The sequence below is a fragment of the Ptiloglossa arizonensis genome, chromosome 4 (genome assembly GCF_051014685.1).
Source record: "Ptiloglossa arizonensis isolate GNS036 chromosome 4, iyPtiAriz1_principal, whole genome shotgun sequence".
Classification (NCBI taxonomy): Eukaryota; Metazoa; Arthropoda; class Insecta; order Hymenoptera; family Colletidae; genus Ptiloglossa; species Ptiloglossa arizonensis.
This window is the reverse complement of record NC_135051.1, coordinates 8,696,435-8,714,251: the sequence shown is the minus strand read 5'-3', so window position 1 is coordinate 8,714,251 and position 17,817 is coordinate 8,696,435. Positions and strand designations below refer to the sequence as shown.

Here is a 17,817-nt window from a genome sequence, read left to right as displayed (position 1 = left end):
ACGGATTCGTGCGAGCTGGTAGAAATTCTCTGCGAAGAGTCTGGGTCGCGAATCCATCGGCAAACAGAGCCAGCTGTTCGTTTCTCGGGAGGGTGTGAGCGTGAAAAGACGTTCGAGAGACCGTGAATACCCCGTACGTCCCCGATATTATTCATCGGAGCACGGTTCTTTCCGTAGGAATGCACGGAAGATTGTCGCGGGACGACGCTCGTAATTGAAAATTCTCGGTTACGGTGGTCCGAGGTTTCACCTCGAAGATAACAGCGAAGCGAGGGTCTCGTAAACCGGTATCTTTGCGAAGTTATTTCGAGGGTGTATCGCGCGCCGATGCTCTCGAGACGCATCCATCCGCTTTGACGCGAGCTTTGGAATTTTCGAGCGTTCCGAGGCTGGGTACCACGCGCGGGGATTCGAACGGCCTCGTACATTTTGCAAATAACCGGGGTGTGTTTCGATCCGTGGCTTTCCGCCATTCGTTCACTATTTGCGCCCGCCTTCGAACGAAACTGGTTCCAAGCTGTTGAAAGATATCGAAACGAACAAGTCGGTCGTTTCTTTCGTCGTTTTCGCATTGCTCGACCCTAAGAGAACTTCGAAGGGCGATCGGTAGCTTTCGCGCGCAAAGTATTCATCGTTCCCTACCTTGTCCCTGATTTCCTGTCGCATCTTCTCGCGCTCCTCTTCCATTTTACGGTGCTTCTCCTTCCTTCGCTCCTCAGCCTCCCTGATGGCTTCTTGCCTTTCTCTCTCGGCCTCTTCCTCCTTCTCCTTGTCATCTTCGTCTCCGCCTTCGCCACCAACGGCTCCTGGAAAAACAAAGAAAAGGACCAATGACTCGCTGTACGCTCGGATATGTATACTGTACTCGCGTTAGGTAGGCACGGTGCCCTTTTATCCCCCAACCGACGCGACCGATGAGAAACGAGAAGAATTCGCGGGAAATTCGCGCGAGGTTCGTTGTTACGTAAAGCTGGCTCGCTTTGAGTTCCAGCTCGCGCGATGTTGGCAATATCGAGAAGGTAGACACGGACTCGGGCCGAAGGGAAGCGAAAGGGATTCGTCTTTCCCGCTGTCTGGCGGAGAATGATGTGCCAGGACCTCCGGGCTCGAGGAAATTAATACTACTTCTGTCCCGGCGCCGTCTGCCGTTTTCCCTTTCTTTCCGCGCTATCCGTCCGCTATCTCGTCCTTTCTATTTGCACTGTTTCCCGCAGTACTGGTTTTCGCCAACTGGAAAGGTACTTTGAAGTCCGAGCCAGGGACGACGACGTTCCGTTCCGTTCCGTTCCGTTCCGTCCCGTCCCGTCCGCTTTCATTCTTCGAGCTGCCCGACACACGCTCTCGCTCTCTTTCTCCCTTTTTCTCCGTCTATTTCGAATCGGACCCAGATTCTACAAAGTGGCGCGCATAATTGAAACTACCCAGGTAGCCGGGAATCGAGGAACGTTGATTCGCGGTTGACCGTAATCTTTAACAATTTTTGTTCGGTTAATTTTTTCGAGAGCACCTTTGATCCGAACGAGCTGCTCCGATTTCGGTGGAGGGAAAGTCGGATCGTTCGGGGAGGTTCTTTCTTTTCTTTGACGCAAGTTCTGACACGTACGCCGTTTAATTAATTAATCGCGCTCGTCGGCGCTTTAACGGTGCACCGTTTCGGTTGGTCGTACCGTTCCACTTGGCGAGAACGCGTTAAATTTCTTCGTCTTGTCGTTTGCGCAGCGTACACGGTGCATTTACATTATTACGTCGTTCCCCGTTGCGTTTCGCTCGTCCTATCTTTCGAGTCTGGCCCCGTTCTCGCGGAACACGGTCTTTTCGAAAAATTCGTTCCGACGGGGAAACTAAAATCCACTTATCTCCGTGTCCAGCCGTCCGTGGCGGACTTTAATTACATTTACTTGGCGACACCGATCCCGAGCCGCGACCTGGCCCAGTTCCTTTGCCCGAAAGTGTTCGGAGATTAAGCGAGATTGATATAAACTCGCGGCGCTCCGGTTCTCCCTATTGTGACGATCGAATATAATAAAACAATGCGTTCGACCCAATTTCCTCGATTCTCGGCGCGTAAATACCGCTCTCTCGCTCGACGATCGAGCAACTTCGTTCTCTTTTGTTTGTTAAATTCCTTTCAGCGCAGTTAAAAGTCGCGGTAATTTCCGCGCAGCGGAAGAATCCGTTATTAGTCGGACTCTGAATATTATTCGGTCGCTTCGTCCGCTGAACGGTGCTCTACTTTCCTTTTTTCCCCCTTATTTTCTGTTTTTGTCACGGAATTGTTCAACGAGAATCGAACTTTTTCCTCCGGGAATGTTTTGCTCCCGGCGACTGGGAAAATAAGAAACGAAAATAAAAGTCGGACGTTCGTCCACTCGATTTACGAACGATACGACTCATCCGCGCGTCGAAACATCGTCTCTCGGGTGCAGTCGCGCAACAAGAACGACCATAATGGCAAACGAGGACGATTGTCCGCGGTGCAAATCGAGCGACGAAGGAGGGATCGTTTTCATTTACAACGACCTTCTCGCGGATCGACATTTTTACCGAACAAGGATCCGATCTGTCCACCTCCGAGTCTAACGCGCTTATCGCGAGAGGAAGCTACTTCGGCCAGAGGCCTGATTGAAAACCAACGAAGGTTCGAACGAGGTTCGACCAGGTCGCGCGACTGCGCAACGAAACGCGATACTTTTTTATATATATATATATATTTTTCCTCTCCTTCTTTTTTTAACTCGACTTTGGCCGGGATTTGAATACCGGCGATGATTTAAAAGCGCGGCGATGCGCCGGAGTCATCAACGGCTTCTAGTCGATATTTCAGCGCGAGACGAGCGAGTCGACCCTCTTTCGGGCTGTCTTCGCATCTAGGCCAAGAGTCGTTGCAGCTGGCTTTTTGTTCCCGCGGATCCGCGACGCGGATCATTACGCGAAACGATGCCGTCTCGCTGAATCCCGCTTTCCAGACATTTTTTTCCACCGGTATTCTTAATGATTACACGCCCCTTTAAAGTCGACGGCTGCGCGCGGTGTTCCACGCGATAATTAAAATATTCCGTTCCGGAATTACGCGTTTCGTCCAATTACCGTTTATTTATTCGTTAACGGGGCACAGAGGCCCGGGAACCGTTCGTAGAAACGAGGGGATCGAGTTTATCAATCTTCTAGGATTCCCCGCTCGCGAGTAGAACGGCCTATTTCTCTCGAGGTGGAGTCACGATGCTTCAGCCGTAAGAGACAAAAGGATCCGTGAACGGTCTCCAAAAGAAATTGCGACGGAGAAATGCGGAAAACGATGGTCGCGAGTTCTCTTCGAAATCGCCATTGTTTTTCTGTCTGGCAGCCAAACGACAACGACGGTATGGAAACCTCGAGTAAATCTAGCGGTGTGTGCGCGGCCGCGTGTGTGTATTTTCCTCTCTCGGAGAACGGAGAAACGCGGAGAAAAGGTGAAGCATAAAGGGTGCAACGCAAAGGAAACGAGCCACCGCGGCCTCGATAGTCATCGGTAATCATCCGCGTGCCGGTGAAATGAAAGCGACGAAAAGCAATCTCCGACGAACGTTTCTTCGTTCGTTCGTTCGTTCTTTCTCCCTCGGCCGTGTGTCTCTCTGTTTGACAGGGGTCCCTTTTACCCTCGAATCCTACGACTCGCGGCCCTTCGGGGGTTATTAATCGGGCGAGCAATCGAGTTTACGAGCGACGAACGCCCGCCCGTGGATTTTTCCGCGATTCGTTCTACAGGGTGTTCAAGATCCACATCGACGAACCCCTGTTCGATATCGTCAGGTAGTCGCGCAACACCGTGGACGATCGACGTGCGATTTTACAGCGGGATTAAAAATTCCACGAGCGCCTCGGGATATCCCTCGACGACGAAATCGTGATTTTAGGTTACAGTTAACCGGAGAAAAGCTCGAGGAGCACTTTAAAGAAAACGGGCTGCCGGTGGAGGGGACGCCGACTGCCGTGAATGCGCAGTTGAATTCATTAACGCGAATTCGGCCCTCGTTCCCTTTCGCATTGTTGCTCCGCAACGAGGAATCGAGAGAATGGCCAGGAGTGCTAAACACTGTTACTCTCTGTCAATTAAGGGCGAATAACAAAAGAAGAGATTAATAAAGGAAGCTTTTAAGGAAACTGTCGGGAGAACTGGGATATCGGGCCACGACTCCCTCTTATCGTCTCCGGGTGACGCTGAAACTTCTCGCGAGGAGAATTCTTCCCTCGATGGAAAAACTCACCGGGGAATAATTTCAGCGTACCGAAATGTTTCGATAATTTCCAACGACGAGTAACGTATTGTTTGCTCGCAAAAAAATTCTCGGACGCGATAGGGAGGCGCGCGAGCGAGCGAGCGGCACCGAGGAGAGCTCGTCCGGCGAAGATTAATACGAGTTTTCCTTTATTTTTCCCCGTGATCCATTTTTTTTCCCGGCGATCGCGGCTTAATTCCCCGGCGAAGGAATTAACGCGCGATCCTCGTTAACGTCGAGAGCTCGCATTATTTTCACCGAAAATGCGAGAGCTTTCTTTCGCGAATTATTTCCGTCGAGCGGGTAGCGTTCGCCGTTTTCGACGCTCGTGTCCGATTAAATGAAATTCTCCGGCAATCGTCCGAGAAAGGACGTCGGGAAATCGGTGAAAATGTCGGCCGCGAGGGGATTACGCCCGTAAAACGTACGAAATGTGCAAACACTGGACGATCGTTCGGGTTCGAGCGTCACGCGGCAAGAATAATTTCAACGCGATACGCGGAATCGCGAAAGTGCGAAGTGACTCGTGTATTCGGTTAACAAGTATCGCCGCAATTCCCTCAAATAGTACCTATTTATCGCGTTTGGTATAATTTTCCCGATTAAAATTCAGCCGGCCGCGAGGACCGATCAATGGACGTTAAATTACCGATGGTAGCGTGGACGAAATTCGAAACCAGCTCGACGAGGGTCGATAACGTTGTCGTCGGTGCACCGATGAAAAATTAAGCTCCGCGCTTTGATCCGGCATAAAAAATTCAAACTAGCCGGGACAAGAGCGTTAGGAACCCGGAGAGCGAGGAAATTACCAGCTCGGGGAACAATTGATCGCCGCTCGACACGAAACTCCAAGTACGTGCATACGAGGGATGCGGTTTCGGTTAGGAGGAAGAGCCAATTCCACCGGAAGTGGAACCCGGTTGCCAATCGTTTCGGTAAATAGAGAAGGATTAGACGGTAACGAGGTGGTTGGAAATATTTTCAAAGTTATCCGCCAAAGTTGCTCGAACCGCGAAAATATTGTTCCGTTCCGTTGGCGTCGCTCCAAGGTCCGCGCGCCGATTCACCGAACGTTCATCGGAGAGAACGGACCACGAGAAAAGTTAGTTTTTCGCGGACCTATTGAACGATTGGCAGCGAGCTTCGATCGATCTTCGGCTAAGATTCTCTCGCATTACGCCGCGAACTCGAGGAGATTCGTTCTCTCGGTCGGAATACATCGTTCCGTAATATAACGTAATGTAATAATATCGTCTACGCGGACAAATCCGATGGATTTAATCGATCTCTCGTCCCGGTTCGTTCCAGGAGGTATTCTCTCCGCGAATTAAAAAGAGCACGAGTTCCTATCTGCGCGTTTTCTTCCCCCGTTTGCTATCCAACGACCGATATTTAATTACTCGTTTCGTTGATCGCGTTCCACGTAGTTTTCAAGACGACCGAGAGGGGTTTCGAGTTTCTCGCGTGCGCTACAAAAGTTTCGAAAAAGAATCGCGATGATATCGGCATCCCGGCCTCGGCGTCACAGTAGTTTAATTAACTCGGCGGCGTTGATTGAATTTTTTATCGAGCGGAACGCGCTTCGAGGCTTCGTTGCGATACCAAAGAGAGAACGAGAGAACGCGTGCGAAAACTTGTTTCCGTCTTCGATGACAATTTATCGAGCTCGCTCGGAATTGCGAACAAGACGTATCCGTGTAGGCGAGAATCAAATTTGCGATCGCAGCCTCGCATCAATCCCGCAGCGAGACTCTCTCCTCGGCTTTGCCGGCGCTCGCTGGAAAATTCACTCGCGAGCGAATAATCCTCTCGTTTTCTCGGTCCAGCCGGCTTTCCAGCTGGCCCTTAATCCGGCCGAAACAGGAACGGGGAAGAGAGGCGGGAAGAACGATTCCTATATTCCGTGACGGTGTCTAGGATTCCTTTGAAATCGGCGTAAACTTGTTTCGCCATCAGGTGCAACATCTCCGAGCCGATGATTGGATGGCGTATTGTTCGTCGGCGAAGCGAGGATTCGCATCTGCACCGATCCTTCTCGTTTTCTCTCTGTCTTTTTTTTTTTTTTTTTTTTTTACAACTCGTTAGCCGGCCTGTAGCGGAACGACGCGGTTAAGTCTTGTAAAATCCAGTTAAAATGCAGATCCGATCAACGGTAGCTCGATAACGATGTCGTCCCCGCGCTTTCGAAATCGAACCTCTACGTTTCACCGCTTCGAAATTTATGCGAGCGCGTGTTTTCCAACCGGCTCGAAATTCCAGCGACAATCGGCCCGCGTCGTTTCGCAAACGGTTCGCCCATCGCGGAACAAACGCGCGACACGAAGAGAAACATCCGTGGGACCGCGGTCGTTCGTTCGTTCGAGCGAAGATCGTTACGAGCTCGCAAACCCGGTTTTACGATACGATCGTTCGATACGTTTCGTTTTTCGAGGATCGTCTCTCCGGTCTCGTAACCGCGCCAGAGACCCTGGAGGTGTTTCGATGCTCGCGATTCTGGGCCCGCGACAGGTGGAATTAACAAGGACCGAAGGGCGCGCGGAGTTTTCGTTGTTCGAGTCGACGGTCGGTGCAAATTTTCGTTGAAGGTAAATTCGATCATCGGTCCGATCGAAGCCAATGTCCGTCACTGGGTTGTACAGATGTTCCCAACGAGCGGTTCTCGCGTACCAAAAACGATCGAGTTTCGTCGATGGTTTCTTCATTCGTGGATAAATTGTCCTCCTCCTCCTCTGTTTGTAATTTCGCGAGGGAATATCGAAGAAGCACCGAGGAAGGAGACGGGCAACCGTGGTCTCGAACGAAAGAGGGACAATTTGTCGGTGAATTTTCGTCGATCGTTTTCCATTCTGCGCACGTTCGATCGTTGCACGCACGTTCGCGAACGAAACGTCCCCGTTCGGCTGGAAACTCGGCAATTCGCCCGATAAAATCGGCGGTGGTGTATCGCGACGTACGGCCATGCGCGCGTGCAGCTGCGGCCGCAGTTGCGAAATTGCTCCGAAATGTGTTCGCGAACCCGGCCGGGGCTAATTTTAACGAAACTTTGGCCACTTTGGTTTCGCGCTCGAGGACCCGGTTCGTTCGTATAATGCGAAATTCTCGATCGACCGTCGACGCAACTCGTACGTTCCAACGATCCGTTATCGCGTTTAACGACCACCGATAAGAACCGAGAGCACGCAACGGAATTCCGTTTATTAACTTTTATCTCCGTCGGAGGGGACCGAAGCCGATCCTTGCTCCTTAATTTTCCATTTTATTGTCCCACGAACCCGAGCAATAATTCCCGGGGCGGTCGGGGAAGGCACTTGTAAAAAATTTCGGCTCGAGATAACTCGGCCGAGGGCAATGGCACCTAATTTCCGGTAACCGGTTCGCACGGTTAGGCGCGATAGGGCATCTGGTAGCTCCACCTCGAGCGATTCGGGCCTCGTTGCTCCGATCGAGGCTCTAGTTTCTTCGACAAGCTCCGACATCGCGTCGGGGACACAGATTCTTATCGTTCGTATTCTATGGACGGGGTACACGTTTTTCAAGACTGCTGCCTAAATGACTCCTCGGTGTTCCGGAAGCCCAACGAATTCCACGCCGCGTAATAAAACGATTTCGAGGGGACGTCGATTTTTTACGACCAAAGCGCGCTCGTTAGTTCCTTCGGACGGAGGGTTTTTCGAGGGCGGTGATCGGTTTTCGATCGAGGGAACGCGCGGACTTGTTTCTTTCATCGGTTGGACACGGAAGGATCGTCGAAAACCAAGCCCCGGGAAGGGTGAGATTTGCATCGAAATCGGACAGCAGCCCTCGGACTCTCCGAAACTCCCTTTTCCTACGGAATCGCCCTCGGTCCGCGATCTTAGCGCGTCGTTCGCGCGACATCGATTCCCCTTCGATGCTCCTCGATAAGAAGCCGAATCGACCGAGATGCTGCCTCCCTGCAACGCTCCGGGAACAAATTGTCCGGACGTTTTTCCGTTCATGCATAAAACATCGGTCCGTCGTCCGACGCTAATGCAACTAGACGTCGAACTTGCTGCCTCGAATCCAGTGGATTCACGGCTCGTCCGGTTCCGAGCCATCGATCTTATTAACCGCTCCCTTGCATTTCTCTCGATAAATTTCGCGTCTCGTTTTCGAACTCGTCCCGCGGTAGTTTTTCTTTCGTTTCGTATGAACGCGCGCCAGGAATCGGCTAACGAGATGTTTCGGTAGCGGTAGCACCGAAGCCAAATATCGTGCCAGCTGCGTTTGGCGACGATCGATCGACCGAGACTACCTTGACGGGAAATTTCGAATAATCAGATTTCCTCGTTAATTGGCCTTGCGTCGGATTCTCCGAATAGTAGGGAATTTTTAAGAGGGCGGGGTACTCGGCGGCCACCTTGTCCGCGTACACGGTCTTCGAAGAGAGGGGCGTTCGAGGTTGACACGATGATCGCGGATCACGGTTATGGTATTGTCTCAAACGACTGGAACGTAATCAATAATCGATAACCGGCCGAAGCGAGTAATCTGACATTCACGTGACACGTTTACACGGTTACGTCGGAGTAACAAGCGTATGGTTGCCATAAGCTCGAGTCAAGTAGTCTCGATTAAGCCACTCTGGCATAATTAACCGCATCTGTAGAATTTGCTCTTGGCCCGATCGATGCGGCCCGCGCTCGCCCCCGATTGTGAGTTCTCCGCGGACGGTTCGTTGATGTCCGTTTAATGGAATTCACGTTTCTATTTGGCCGTTACGCGATCGGGATATTCCCGTTAATTGACGTCCGCGCAAACGTACAAATACTCTGGGTAATTTCCTCGCGGGGTATCGCCGGTGGCCGGGCAACCGTCAACTTCGAGTCTCTTTAAATGGGTCTCGAACACGCTCTTGCTTCGGTATTCAGACACGACGAGGGCCACTCGTCGGTGCATCGTAGCCCCAAAGTAGCCTCAAGGATTCCACGTTTACGGTTTTCCTCGATCGCGTCGATGTTTCTTCGAAACCGTGACCCGTTGGGCCCTCCGCGTCGAAAAAAGGCAATATTTACCCCGGTGGATCGTATCGTTTGCGATCGAAATTAGAAGGGCGAGGGAGACGCGTGGTCGAACTTGTTTCCCGGCTCCCTCTCCTCGGTGTCTGAGCCTAAAATAACGAGCTCGTCGGATCGCCGAGGGCGCTCCTCGGTTATTCGTTTCCTCGACGAGGATCGGGGAGGACGTATCGGATCTTTCGCTCGCCGTGATTCGTTTATGTAAATATTTGTCGTCTCGAATTTGCAAACCTTCGCGTACCGGCGACTCTGATTTTTCTCGCGATTAATTTCAAGAAGGAGATCACGAGGGTCTCGAGGACGGAAAGAAGAACTCGATAAAGAAACCGGACAAAGTTCACCACGGACGCAGACCGATCGTTTTCGTTCGTGCCGGTCGAGGTTTCGCGTGCTCGCCTGGATTGAAATATTTCCACGAAGCGTCGCTGTTTACGATCCCCGCGAACTTTGACGAGAACTCGAGAACACGGTTTTGATTTACGAGGAACGTCCAGGGCGAGGAATTTGTCGTAGACCTCCACACCTGTAAACCGGTGTCTCGAAACCGCTCCTCGAACCATCCACCGTCCGATCGCGCTGCGAGCAAACGTTTCGAACGGTTCGTTTCGAAGAGGGTCGGTGCACGGGTACCTGGTTTCTTTCCCGTTTTCTTCCCGACCCTTGACCCTTCCTTCGGTATTCGAAAGCGCGGTTGGCTCGCCGTTCTCGAACTCGGCGTACGGGTTTCGCGTCGGCCCGGAGCGGTTACGCAAAGGACGTACACGGATGGGTTTCCATTGGCGATGGTTTCCAACCGTTTCTCGGGGCGAGAGTTCCGCGTAAAATTTCTCCTCGACGCCCCGAGTCATTTCCATTCTCGTTACGAACGAGACACCGCGGTTCCCGGGTCCTCCTATTTCGATCTCGAACGTAAACACTCGGGGTAACTCTATCTCGTGCATCGTTTCCAAAACTTTGCACCTCCTTCCGCGGATGCATCGTCGTCCAATTAGAACTCTCCCCATCCGGATGCGGTGAAAATCCCTCGGGTGGCTCGTAATTAGTCGCAGAAACGGGGCCAGAAAACAGAAGTGTCTCCAAGTTGGTCCCGCCCGTTAGTATTCGGAACACGTCGTTGAATTAGTCCTATTGATTCCTGGTTCTCTCTCTCTCTCTCTCTCTCTCTCTCTCTCTCTCTCTCGCTCTCTCTATTCGACCGTGCCGCGATAACTTCGTTCGGACGGAAACACGAGATGATCCTTGTCTCGGATGCAGCCTCGCTTTGCCCGCCACAATAGCCGGGTAATTCCTCTTCGTATTTCCGCCTCCCTCTTCTTCGTTTCTGCAGCGCGGAGTCGGATCGCGCGGCGGGTAACTTGTTTCGAGTTCCCGGTACACTTTCGCGAAATTGCCAAGTCGGCTCCCGGCCGCGTAGCTGGCCTTTTCGGGCGATCTCGGATCGTTTCGAGTTAATTAAACGGGGGGATCCGGTGCCAATCAGCGACGCTCCCAACAACCCCGAGAGTTTGGTAAATATAGCCCCGTGGTTCGTTGCATCGGTCTCTTATGAAATTGTCGCCGAAGGATGGAACGGATGGCTCGAAACGACGAGAATTAGGTCGAGATTCGTTCGTTGGCCGATCGGTCCTCGAGGAAACCGTTTTTCCAAAGTTTATTCTTCGGTTACGGCGAGGTCTCCTTGCTCGTTCGGAGTTCACCTCGGATACGGTCGGCCGTGAGACCGGATACCCCTTTCGGGTATACGAATCGAAAGCTGTACAGATTCGCAAATAGGTACTCGACGAGGGAAGAGCGTACGCGCGTCCCGTGTGAGCTTTCGAAACGTAAAAAGAACATTTTTCGCTCGATTTCTTTCAGGAGTGAACTTTTCAGCTCCGTCGACAAGTTGCACGGATTCCTCCTACCCTTGGCACGAGTCTACGAAGAGTTTACCGTACATCTGGTTGTCTTCGCGTTACTTTCATCGTAGCCGGGGATTGGAGGTTTTAACGAGTGCACGCGATACACGTAAGGCTGCATGGAAAGTCGTGATACGAGAACGTGGAACGCTCGACCGCCGTCGTTATCGCGAAAGAGACGACGACGACGACGACGACGACGCGTTTCACGACCTTGTCACCAATAAAGCTCGAGTGTACGAGCTCAAAGCCCCAGTAGGTCAAGCATCTGGCTGACCGACGACTCGGGAATACGCTGCACGAAGGAGCGAGCACTCGAGACCCTGCACCGAAGCCGTTCTTCGGGCACGTAAATACGTCGTTCGTCCTTTTTTTTTTCGGGCGTCGTTTAAATATGCACGCGGCTCTTTGCGATTTAGAGCGCAGATATACCAGGTGGCGAGGAAAAACGGCTCGAAACTCGAGGTAAGCGGAAAACTTCCAACAAGAGCGATCTTTAACGCGTCGAGCGCATTTTGGCGATCGGCCAGCAAATTGTGTTCTCGGTCCACGTTTATTGCAACTTTTTCGTCGAACTCGAAAAATTACAAACCTTATCTTTTTCCACTTTGCGGAACACAGCTACGAAGGCACGGTTCTGCTCGACAATGTTCGAGGACGGAAGAAAAACGCGAGGACGATTGCGATCGAAGGCTCATCCCGAATCGGAGCTCGAAAGAGGATCGAGCGAGTATTCCCAGCGGTCGGGGGTCCTTTCTGGAACGAACCTCGGCGAATCTGCCTCCGCTCTGCATTTAAATTACAAATATAACGAGGACTTATAAGGGAGCTTTTGCGGAAAACGCGTCTAGATCCGGTCGGTCTGAAATCGTTCCGAACGCGATTTAACTCAATGGTCGCGGCTGTCCTTTCCGATTATTTATCGGACTCTCGATTAACGAGCGACCAATGAACCGTAGAAACGGTAATTACCAGACAGCGGGTTCCCCATTTATTCGCCGAGCTAAACGAGCACGAACAAAGGCGAATGTTTTATCACCGACGGCTAATAAACTTATCGGTAAGAAGCTTACCCGGAAGTTTACTTTCGCGAAACTCGGGACCAACCGAGACAGACCGAGTGGCTGAGCGGGAGAGTGTTCGTCTATTATCGTACCGACGTTTCCCCCTCGAAGAAACAGGAGATCCACCGTGTTTTGTTTACAGCGGATCGGCCAAAGTCGCATTAACGTTCGCGTCTCAGTTCCCGTGCCGCGAACGGTACCGTTAATTGTACCATTCGTGCAAAACGGTATCGTGGAATTGTTGTAGGCGTGCAATTTTTTACGAACGACCATCGGAGAATCGAAAGTCTCCCGGTACCGAGGTCCGTTTCGATTTTCTACGGTTCTCGCGTCCCAGCAGCCGCTTATCGAGATGGCGAGAGTCGTTAAAAGAATACGGGTCACGCGGCATAGGTGCGCGATAACCTCGAAGAGAAATCTGCCAACGGGCCACCGAAACGGTCGGTGGTTCTTCCCTATGGAAATCCACGGGGGTGGGTTTCGGTGGACGAATTCGCGCAGGTTGCGTCGGCCGTAGCTCGCGAGCGATAATTGTTTATTTTTTTTTTTTCGTTATTGGCCAGGTCGAGCGCGGCCCGTGGAACCGCTGACGCGGTGGGTCTCTCTCGTTCGCGAACCAAGGCGAACGCTCGAAGCTCCGAGCGTTCGGGTAGGGAGAAGTAGGCCAGCTTGTGCACGTAAAGAATCTACTTTTTGTGACGCATAACCCGTCGAGGTCGGTCGAAGGGAAACCTCGGCAATTCAGCGAAATCTGACACGTGACGGTGGGATCGCATGCCAGTCGATCGGGCCGTGCCGTCGATCCTTGAATACGAATTAAGCGATTTCCGGTGTGGCTTTTCGGCCCACGAACCGTCGCCTAGATTCCACCGCCGGATTAAAAACCGGACGGTGTGCGCCGTGCCGCGTAATTTTCCACCGTGGGTTTCGACGTTTCCGAAAATAGCGAGTCGGTTTTTCAGAAACGTGCGAGATCTCCTCTCGCTCGGAACTCGAACACTTTCGGATAGATAATCTTTTTAAATTATTCCCCGACCGCTTGAACGGGTCGAAGCGCGCGCGATAAGCGCGCCCGCTAGCCCGGAGCAAAATACACCAAGAATTATTGCTACGTCGGGATAAGGATAATCCCCGCGTTCGAGGATTAATTGTATAGTTCCGAGTTCTCTCGCGTGAACGCTATCGGGTCGCTTCGATCTAACGATTAAGCGATTCTAATTGCACGTTCTGGCACGCACGTGACCCTCGGGATCCCGGTAAATCGGGCAAGTTCGACGAACGGAGATCTTCCTCGCCACGAGCGGAACGGGCAGCTTCGCGTGGCTGTTTTTTTCTTCGAAAAACGATGCTTCCGTCGATCGTTTCGGGTCCGTTCGAAGGTCCAACCGACCGAATTGCTATCCAGAAGGGAAGCTTCCGGCGATCGACGTTCCCCCATCGCGCGCGTAATTAACCTTTATCATCGCCGGAATCGAATTAATTCCAGACTCGTCGAAGCCTCGACGGTTGTCGATAGCGGCCGCCTTTTCGACTCGGTCGTTAATTACACCGAAACTCGACGAGCAGCGCGTGCACGACGCGACACGGGCTACCTTGCTAATTAGCACTCTCGTTTATTCTTCGGAGAGTACCGAAGAGCAACGGTAGGTGTTGGAAAATTTCGAGAGGAGCCGGTCCACTGTACGGAGGGTCGCTGGAACCCCAAGATCGACAGAGGCGAATATGAAAAGGTTCGAAAGACGAGTCGATCCGTGACCAATTCCCATGTGCTTGGGACGGAGGAAGCAACGGATGTACCTATCGATCGTCTTGGACGATTTCGTCGCGAGACGAATTGCGTCACGCCGGGGAACGGTTGAACAAATTAACGACGAAGATAGCTGCGTCGACCGCAGGTCGTTGGAACGTTTGAGATTCCTCGGCTGGGAAATTCTTGGAGCTTCGTCGTCGAGAGTTTCCGGCCAGGGTATCGTGGCAAAGTTACGCGTGTTCCTCGGAGAAGCTTACCCGCAACGAACGTCAGAAATCGCGCGACGATCGTTACCGTCTTGCGCAAAATTCAGAGGGAAACTTCTTCGGATCGTCGTTCTCGAAAGTTCGCAGCATCGATTTTGATCCTAACTTCCGCCGATCGGCTGCTCTGTTCCGCGCAAACACAACCGCCGGTATTATGCAATTTAGAAACTCGCCTAGTCCTCCCGAGTAAATTTTCGAACTCGTCGATCCACGATACCGGTTACAAACGAAACGGTCGTTAGCGTTTCGAAGCACTCTCGTTAAAATCTCGAACGGTCGACTTTGATTTTAACGAGCTTTCGTAAGACGATACAAGCGCGAAATATTTGCCGCGCGTTCCTCCACGGTTTTAAAGACGCGAACAATTAAAGTTACCCGAGGAGGAAGATCTTGCCTCGTCTCGGCTTTCGTCGTTACTCTCGTTGTAGATTTCTTTCGCGACGAATGGTCTCTTCCCCTGTAGACAGATACCAATGTCGGTATCGTTATCGTTGTTTCGTAAGTGTTCTCAGGAACACCTTTGCGCATTGTCTTTGAAAAGTTCGTTAACGTGGATACGTTCTTTTCCCCTCCACGGTAGGAGAAAGAGAGACGAACCGCGGTTTGTAAGGGAACGAGATAAACGCGAGTGTACGCAAAACGTTACGGGCTACCAAGGAACTTTGAAGCACATATTTAACGAATCAATCGCGGCTCTGTTTGTAATTGGATTCCAATGAATAAACCGAATTCCATATTCCGTGTCGCGTTGCGCCGGTGTTGGTTGATTCGATTAAATTATGCGCGGCTGAAACGGCCCGGTCGTTTGTACGAAAATTTTTGCAGCTCGAGTTTGCTCGCTGCAAAATCTCGCTCGGCGGGTTCTCGATAAATTCAACGATGAAACATCGAACGCGTCCGAGTGCTCTTTATTACGAACGCGCACCCCGATCGTTCCGTTCGGTGAAAGTTCTCCGTTTATTCGTCCCTTTGTTTCATTTTTTCTTCTCTCGCCGACCATCTTCTCTTTCGTTTCAACGGTACGACGCGACGTTTAATAACAACCGCGCGAACGAGGAACAATTTAGCGATTACACCGGCCTTTATCGTCGCGTTGAAAGCGTCCGCGAAATTCCGGTTCGCGAATCGACGCCGTTACGACCCATACCTTGCGAACATCGCGTCCACGATGGCGCGGCTTCTCCGTAAATTCGAGCAGCGAGCCGAAAAACGCGGGAAATTTCCCGCGACGAAGGTTTCGTTCGCCTCGTAAAGGGAGCGGTTATCGTTCGACGATTGCGGCCGACGAGAACGTTCGAAAAACGGGGTACTCGCGGTCGTATCGTTGTAAACGCGTTCGCGAATCGTAGAAGCGGGAGTTCGGTCGCAATCGTTCCCGATTAAATCCACCAGGGACGATATTTTGCTACCGGACGGGATACGAACAGGTAAGAGCGGTCGACTCTCCGCTAACGGACGTTAGGTAATCCGTTTCGCGAACCGAATTTCTATTTCGAGCTGCAAACGTTCTGGAAGTTGCCAACCGGGCGATTTTAATCCCCCTCGATTTCGAGTCGACCTCCTTTCCTAGCCGCTTCGTTTCAAGGGAGAGTATAATTCTCCGCGTTTCCGTACAACTCGTCTCGTAGAAACTATAGTCTTTCGGAGCGAATCGCCTCGAGATCTCGTCGATCCCCTTTTCCGACCGGTCGATTTTTCGGGGTAAATTTCGAGTATCGAAATTACGAACGATCGAAAACCAAGCCGGTCCGTCGCGTGCAACGAGTGTCGGTGATTTTCGAAGAGCGTTTCGCGAAGCGTGCCACCGAAATTAATTTCCCCGGCAAACAGAGACTCGTTCGGTTCACGACGGTCACGTTTTTCGCGAACTCTTTCCACGATGGACAATCGATTTCGCGCGTTCCCGTCGCGCATATATTCGCGCTCGTTACGTGACCAGCTTCGTCGAATAAGCGAAAATTTCCCTCCGTTCCCGCCCCCGTCCCCCTGGTTGTCCGGTATTCGATTTCCAACCCCCTCCCCTCGGAAATCGATGATTTTCCTCCCCGTAACGATCGTAAATATTCCTTCCAGGGGGATAGAGAGAGACACAACGACGCGGCGGGCCCGCTAAATGTGGGCCTACTCCCGAAACACAAGGGGGACCGTGGAAAATGGGAGTGGCTGGAGAATTTCCAGGCAAAGGGAACCTCAAGAGCACGAGAGTGCGAATCTTTGCGGCGAAATGGTATTCGACGCGCGTTTTTCATTATTTCGAAACAATGAGGAACAGCGTGGCCGAGTTTTGCCACGAATACGAAATTCGAGCGCGTTCCAAGGCGAAACGAAGAGATAACGAGCAAACTTCCTTTAACTCGGATATCGCGGCAAGTGGTTGTTTTCCATCGAAACTCGTACTCGGCTTTTTCTTCCCTTTGGAAACCGGAGAGTGGTTCGAATTTCGTTCGGCGAACAATACCGCGGAACAATATCCGTCCGTAGACCGGACGAAACAGGGAGAAGCGTCGCTTCGGAGAACTCGCGAGTCGGTTCGCAACGCGAGCGTTAGCCCGATTGGAGCTCGACGCTGGTTGGTCGCGATTTTCTTTCGAAATTCGAGGATCCGCCGCAGTGCAGTTTGCGCGTCCATCGAACGATCGTGGCGCGCAAATGTGAATCGTGTATTTCGTTGTTTCTCCACTCGGGAACGTACCCGAAGCGGGGTCGAGCGGACGTCCAGCGCGACGCGATTCGTAAAAGCAAAGAAACCGTGCAAAGCGTGTACTCGTGTCGGGTATCGAGTTATATATGGTTGATCGACAGTACCTGAATCCGTTCGGTGTTACGGGGTGCAAGCGGTGGTCGGTGCGTCGATCTGGAGCCCGGTCCCGTGTTCGGTATCTCGCACGAAACGGAAATAGGAAATAGAAAATAAAGGCGTGGACGGAGAAACCGTGGCGTCGTCGGCGTCGTCGGCGTGCTCGAATTTTACGCGTCGGGACGGGCTCCAGTACGCGCGATACTACGCATCGATCGAACGACGAAAACTTGGCGCGAGTATCGCGGCCGAATCAACAAGAGCAAGCGAAGAGGCTAAGTAGCGCATGCTTGACTTTCTAACGGACATACCCAGTATGTCCATGTCTCGGCCTCGTGGCTGCGCTCGTGATGCTGGCGACAGTAGTACTGACGCCGTTTCGCTCGGACTTGGCTCGCCAGCACCGACGACGACCACCACCACTGCCGCCGACGCCGCCGACGCCGCCGACGCCGCCGCCACCGCCGCCGCCTCCACCGCCTCCACCACCGCCAACGCCACCGACGCCAGCATCCTCGGCGTCCCCTATCGAGAACCGAGTTCCCCACCAACGCTCTCGGTGGGCGTGCTTCCGCGCGATACTCGGAAGGGGTTCTCGCGGACAGAGAGGGGTAGAAAAATGTTGCTCTCCCCCTCTGGGAACTTGTGTAACCCACCCTCTCGCGCACCGCAACCCCCGTACGCGATATACCGGACTCTGGCGATTTTCTCGAGGAACGACCACGGGACGAATCGACGACTCTGGCGAGG

At 52.3% G+C, this 17,817-nt stretch overlaps 1 protein-coding gene across 1 annotated transcript in view; it reads right to left on the bottom strand.

The window, feature by feature from the left end:
• Positions 1–17,817, bottom strand: part of Cpx (synaptic transmission protein complexin) — a 177,169-nt gene that overhangs the window by 12,740 nt on the left and 146,612 nt on the right. The window contains exon 3 of the mRNA XM_076308182.1: positions 643–806. Within this exon, the coding sequence (XP_076164297.1) occupies positions 643–806 (164 nt within the window). The remainder of the gene's footprint in view (positions 1–642; positions 807–17,817) is intronic.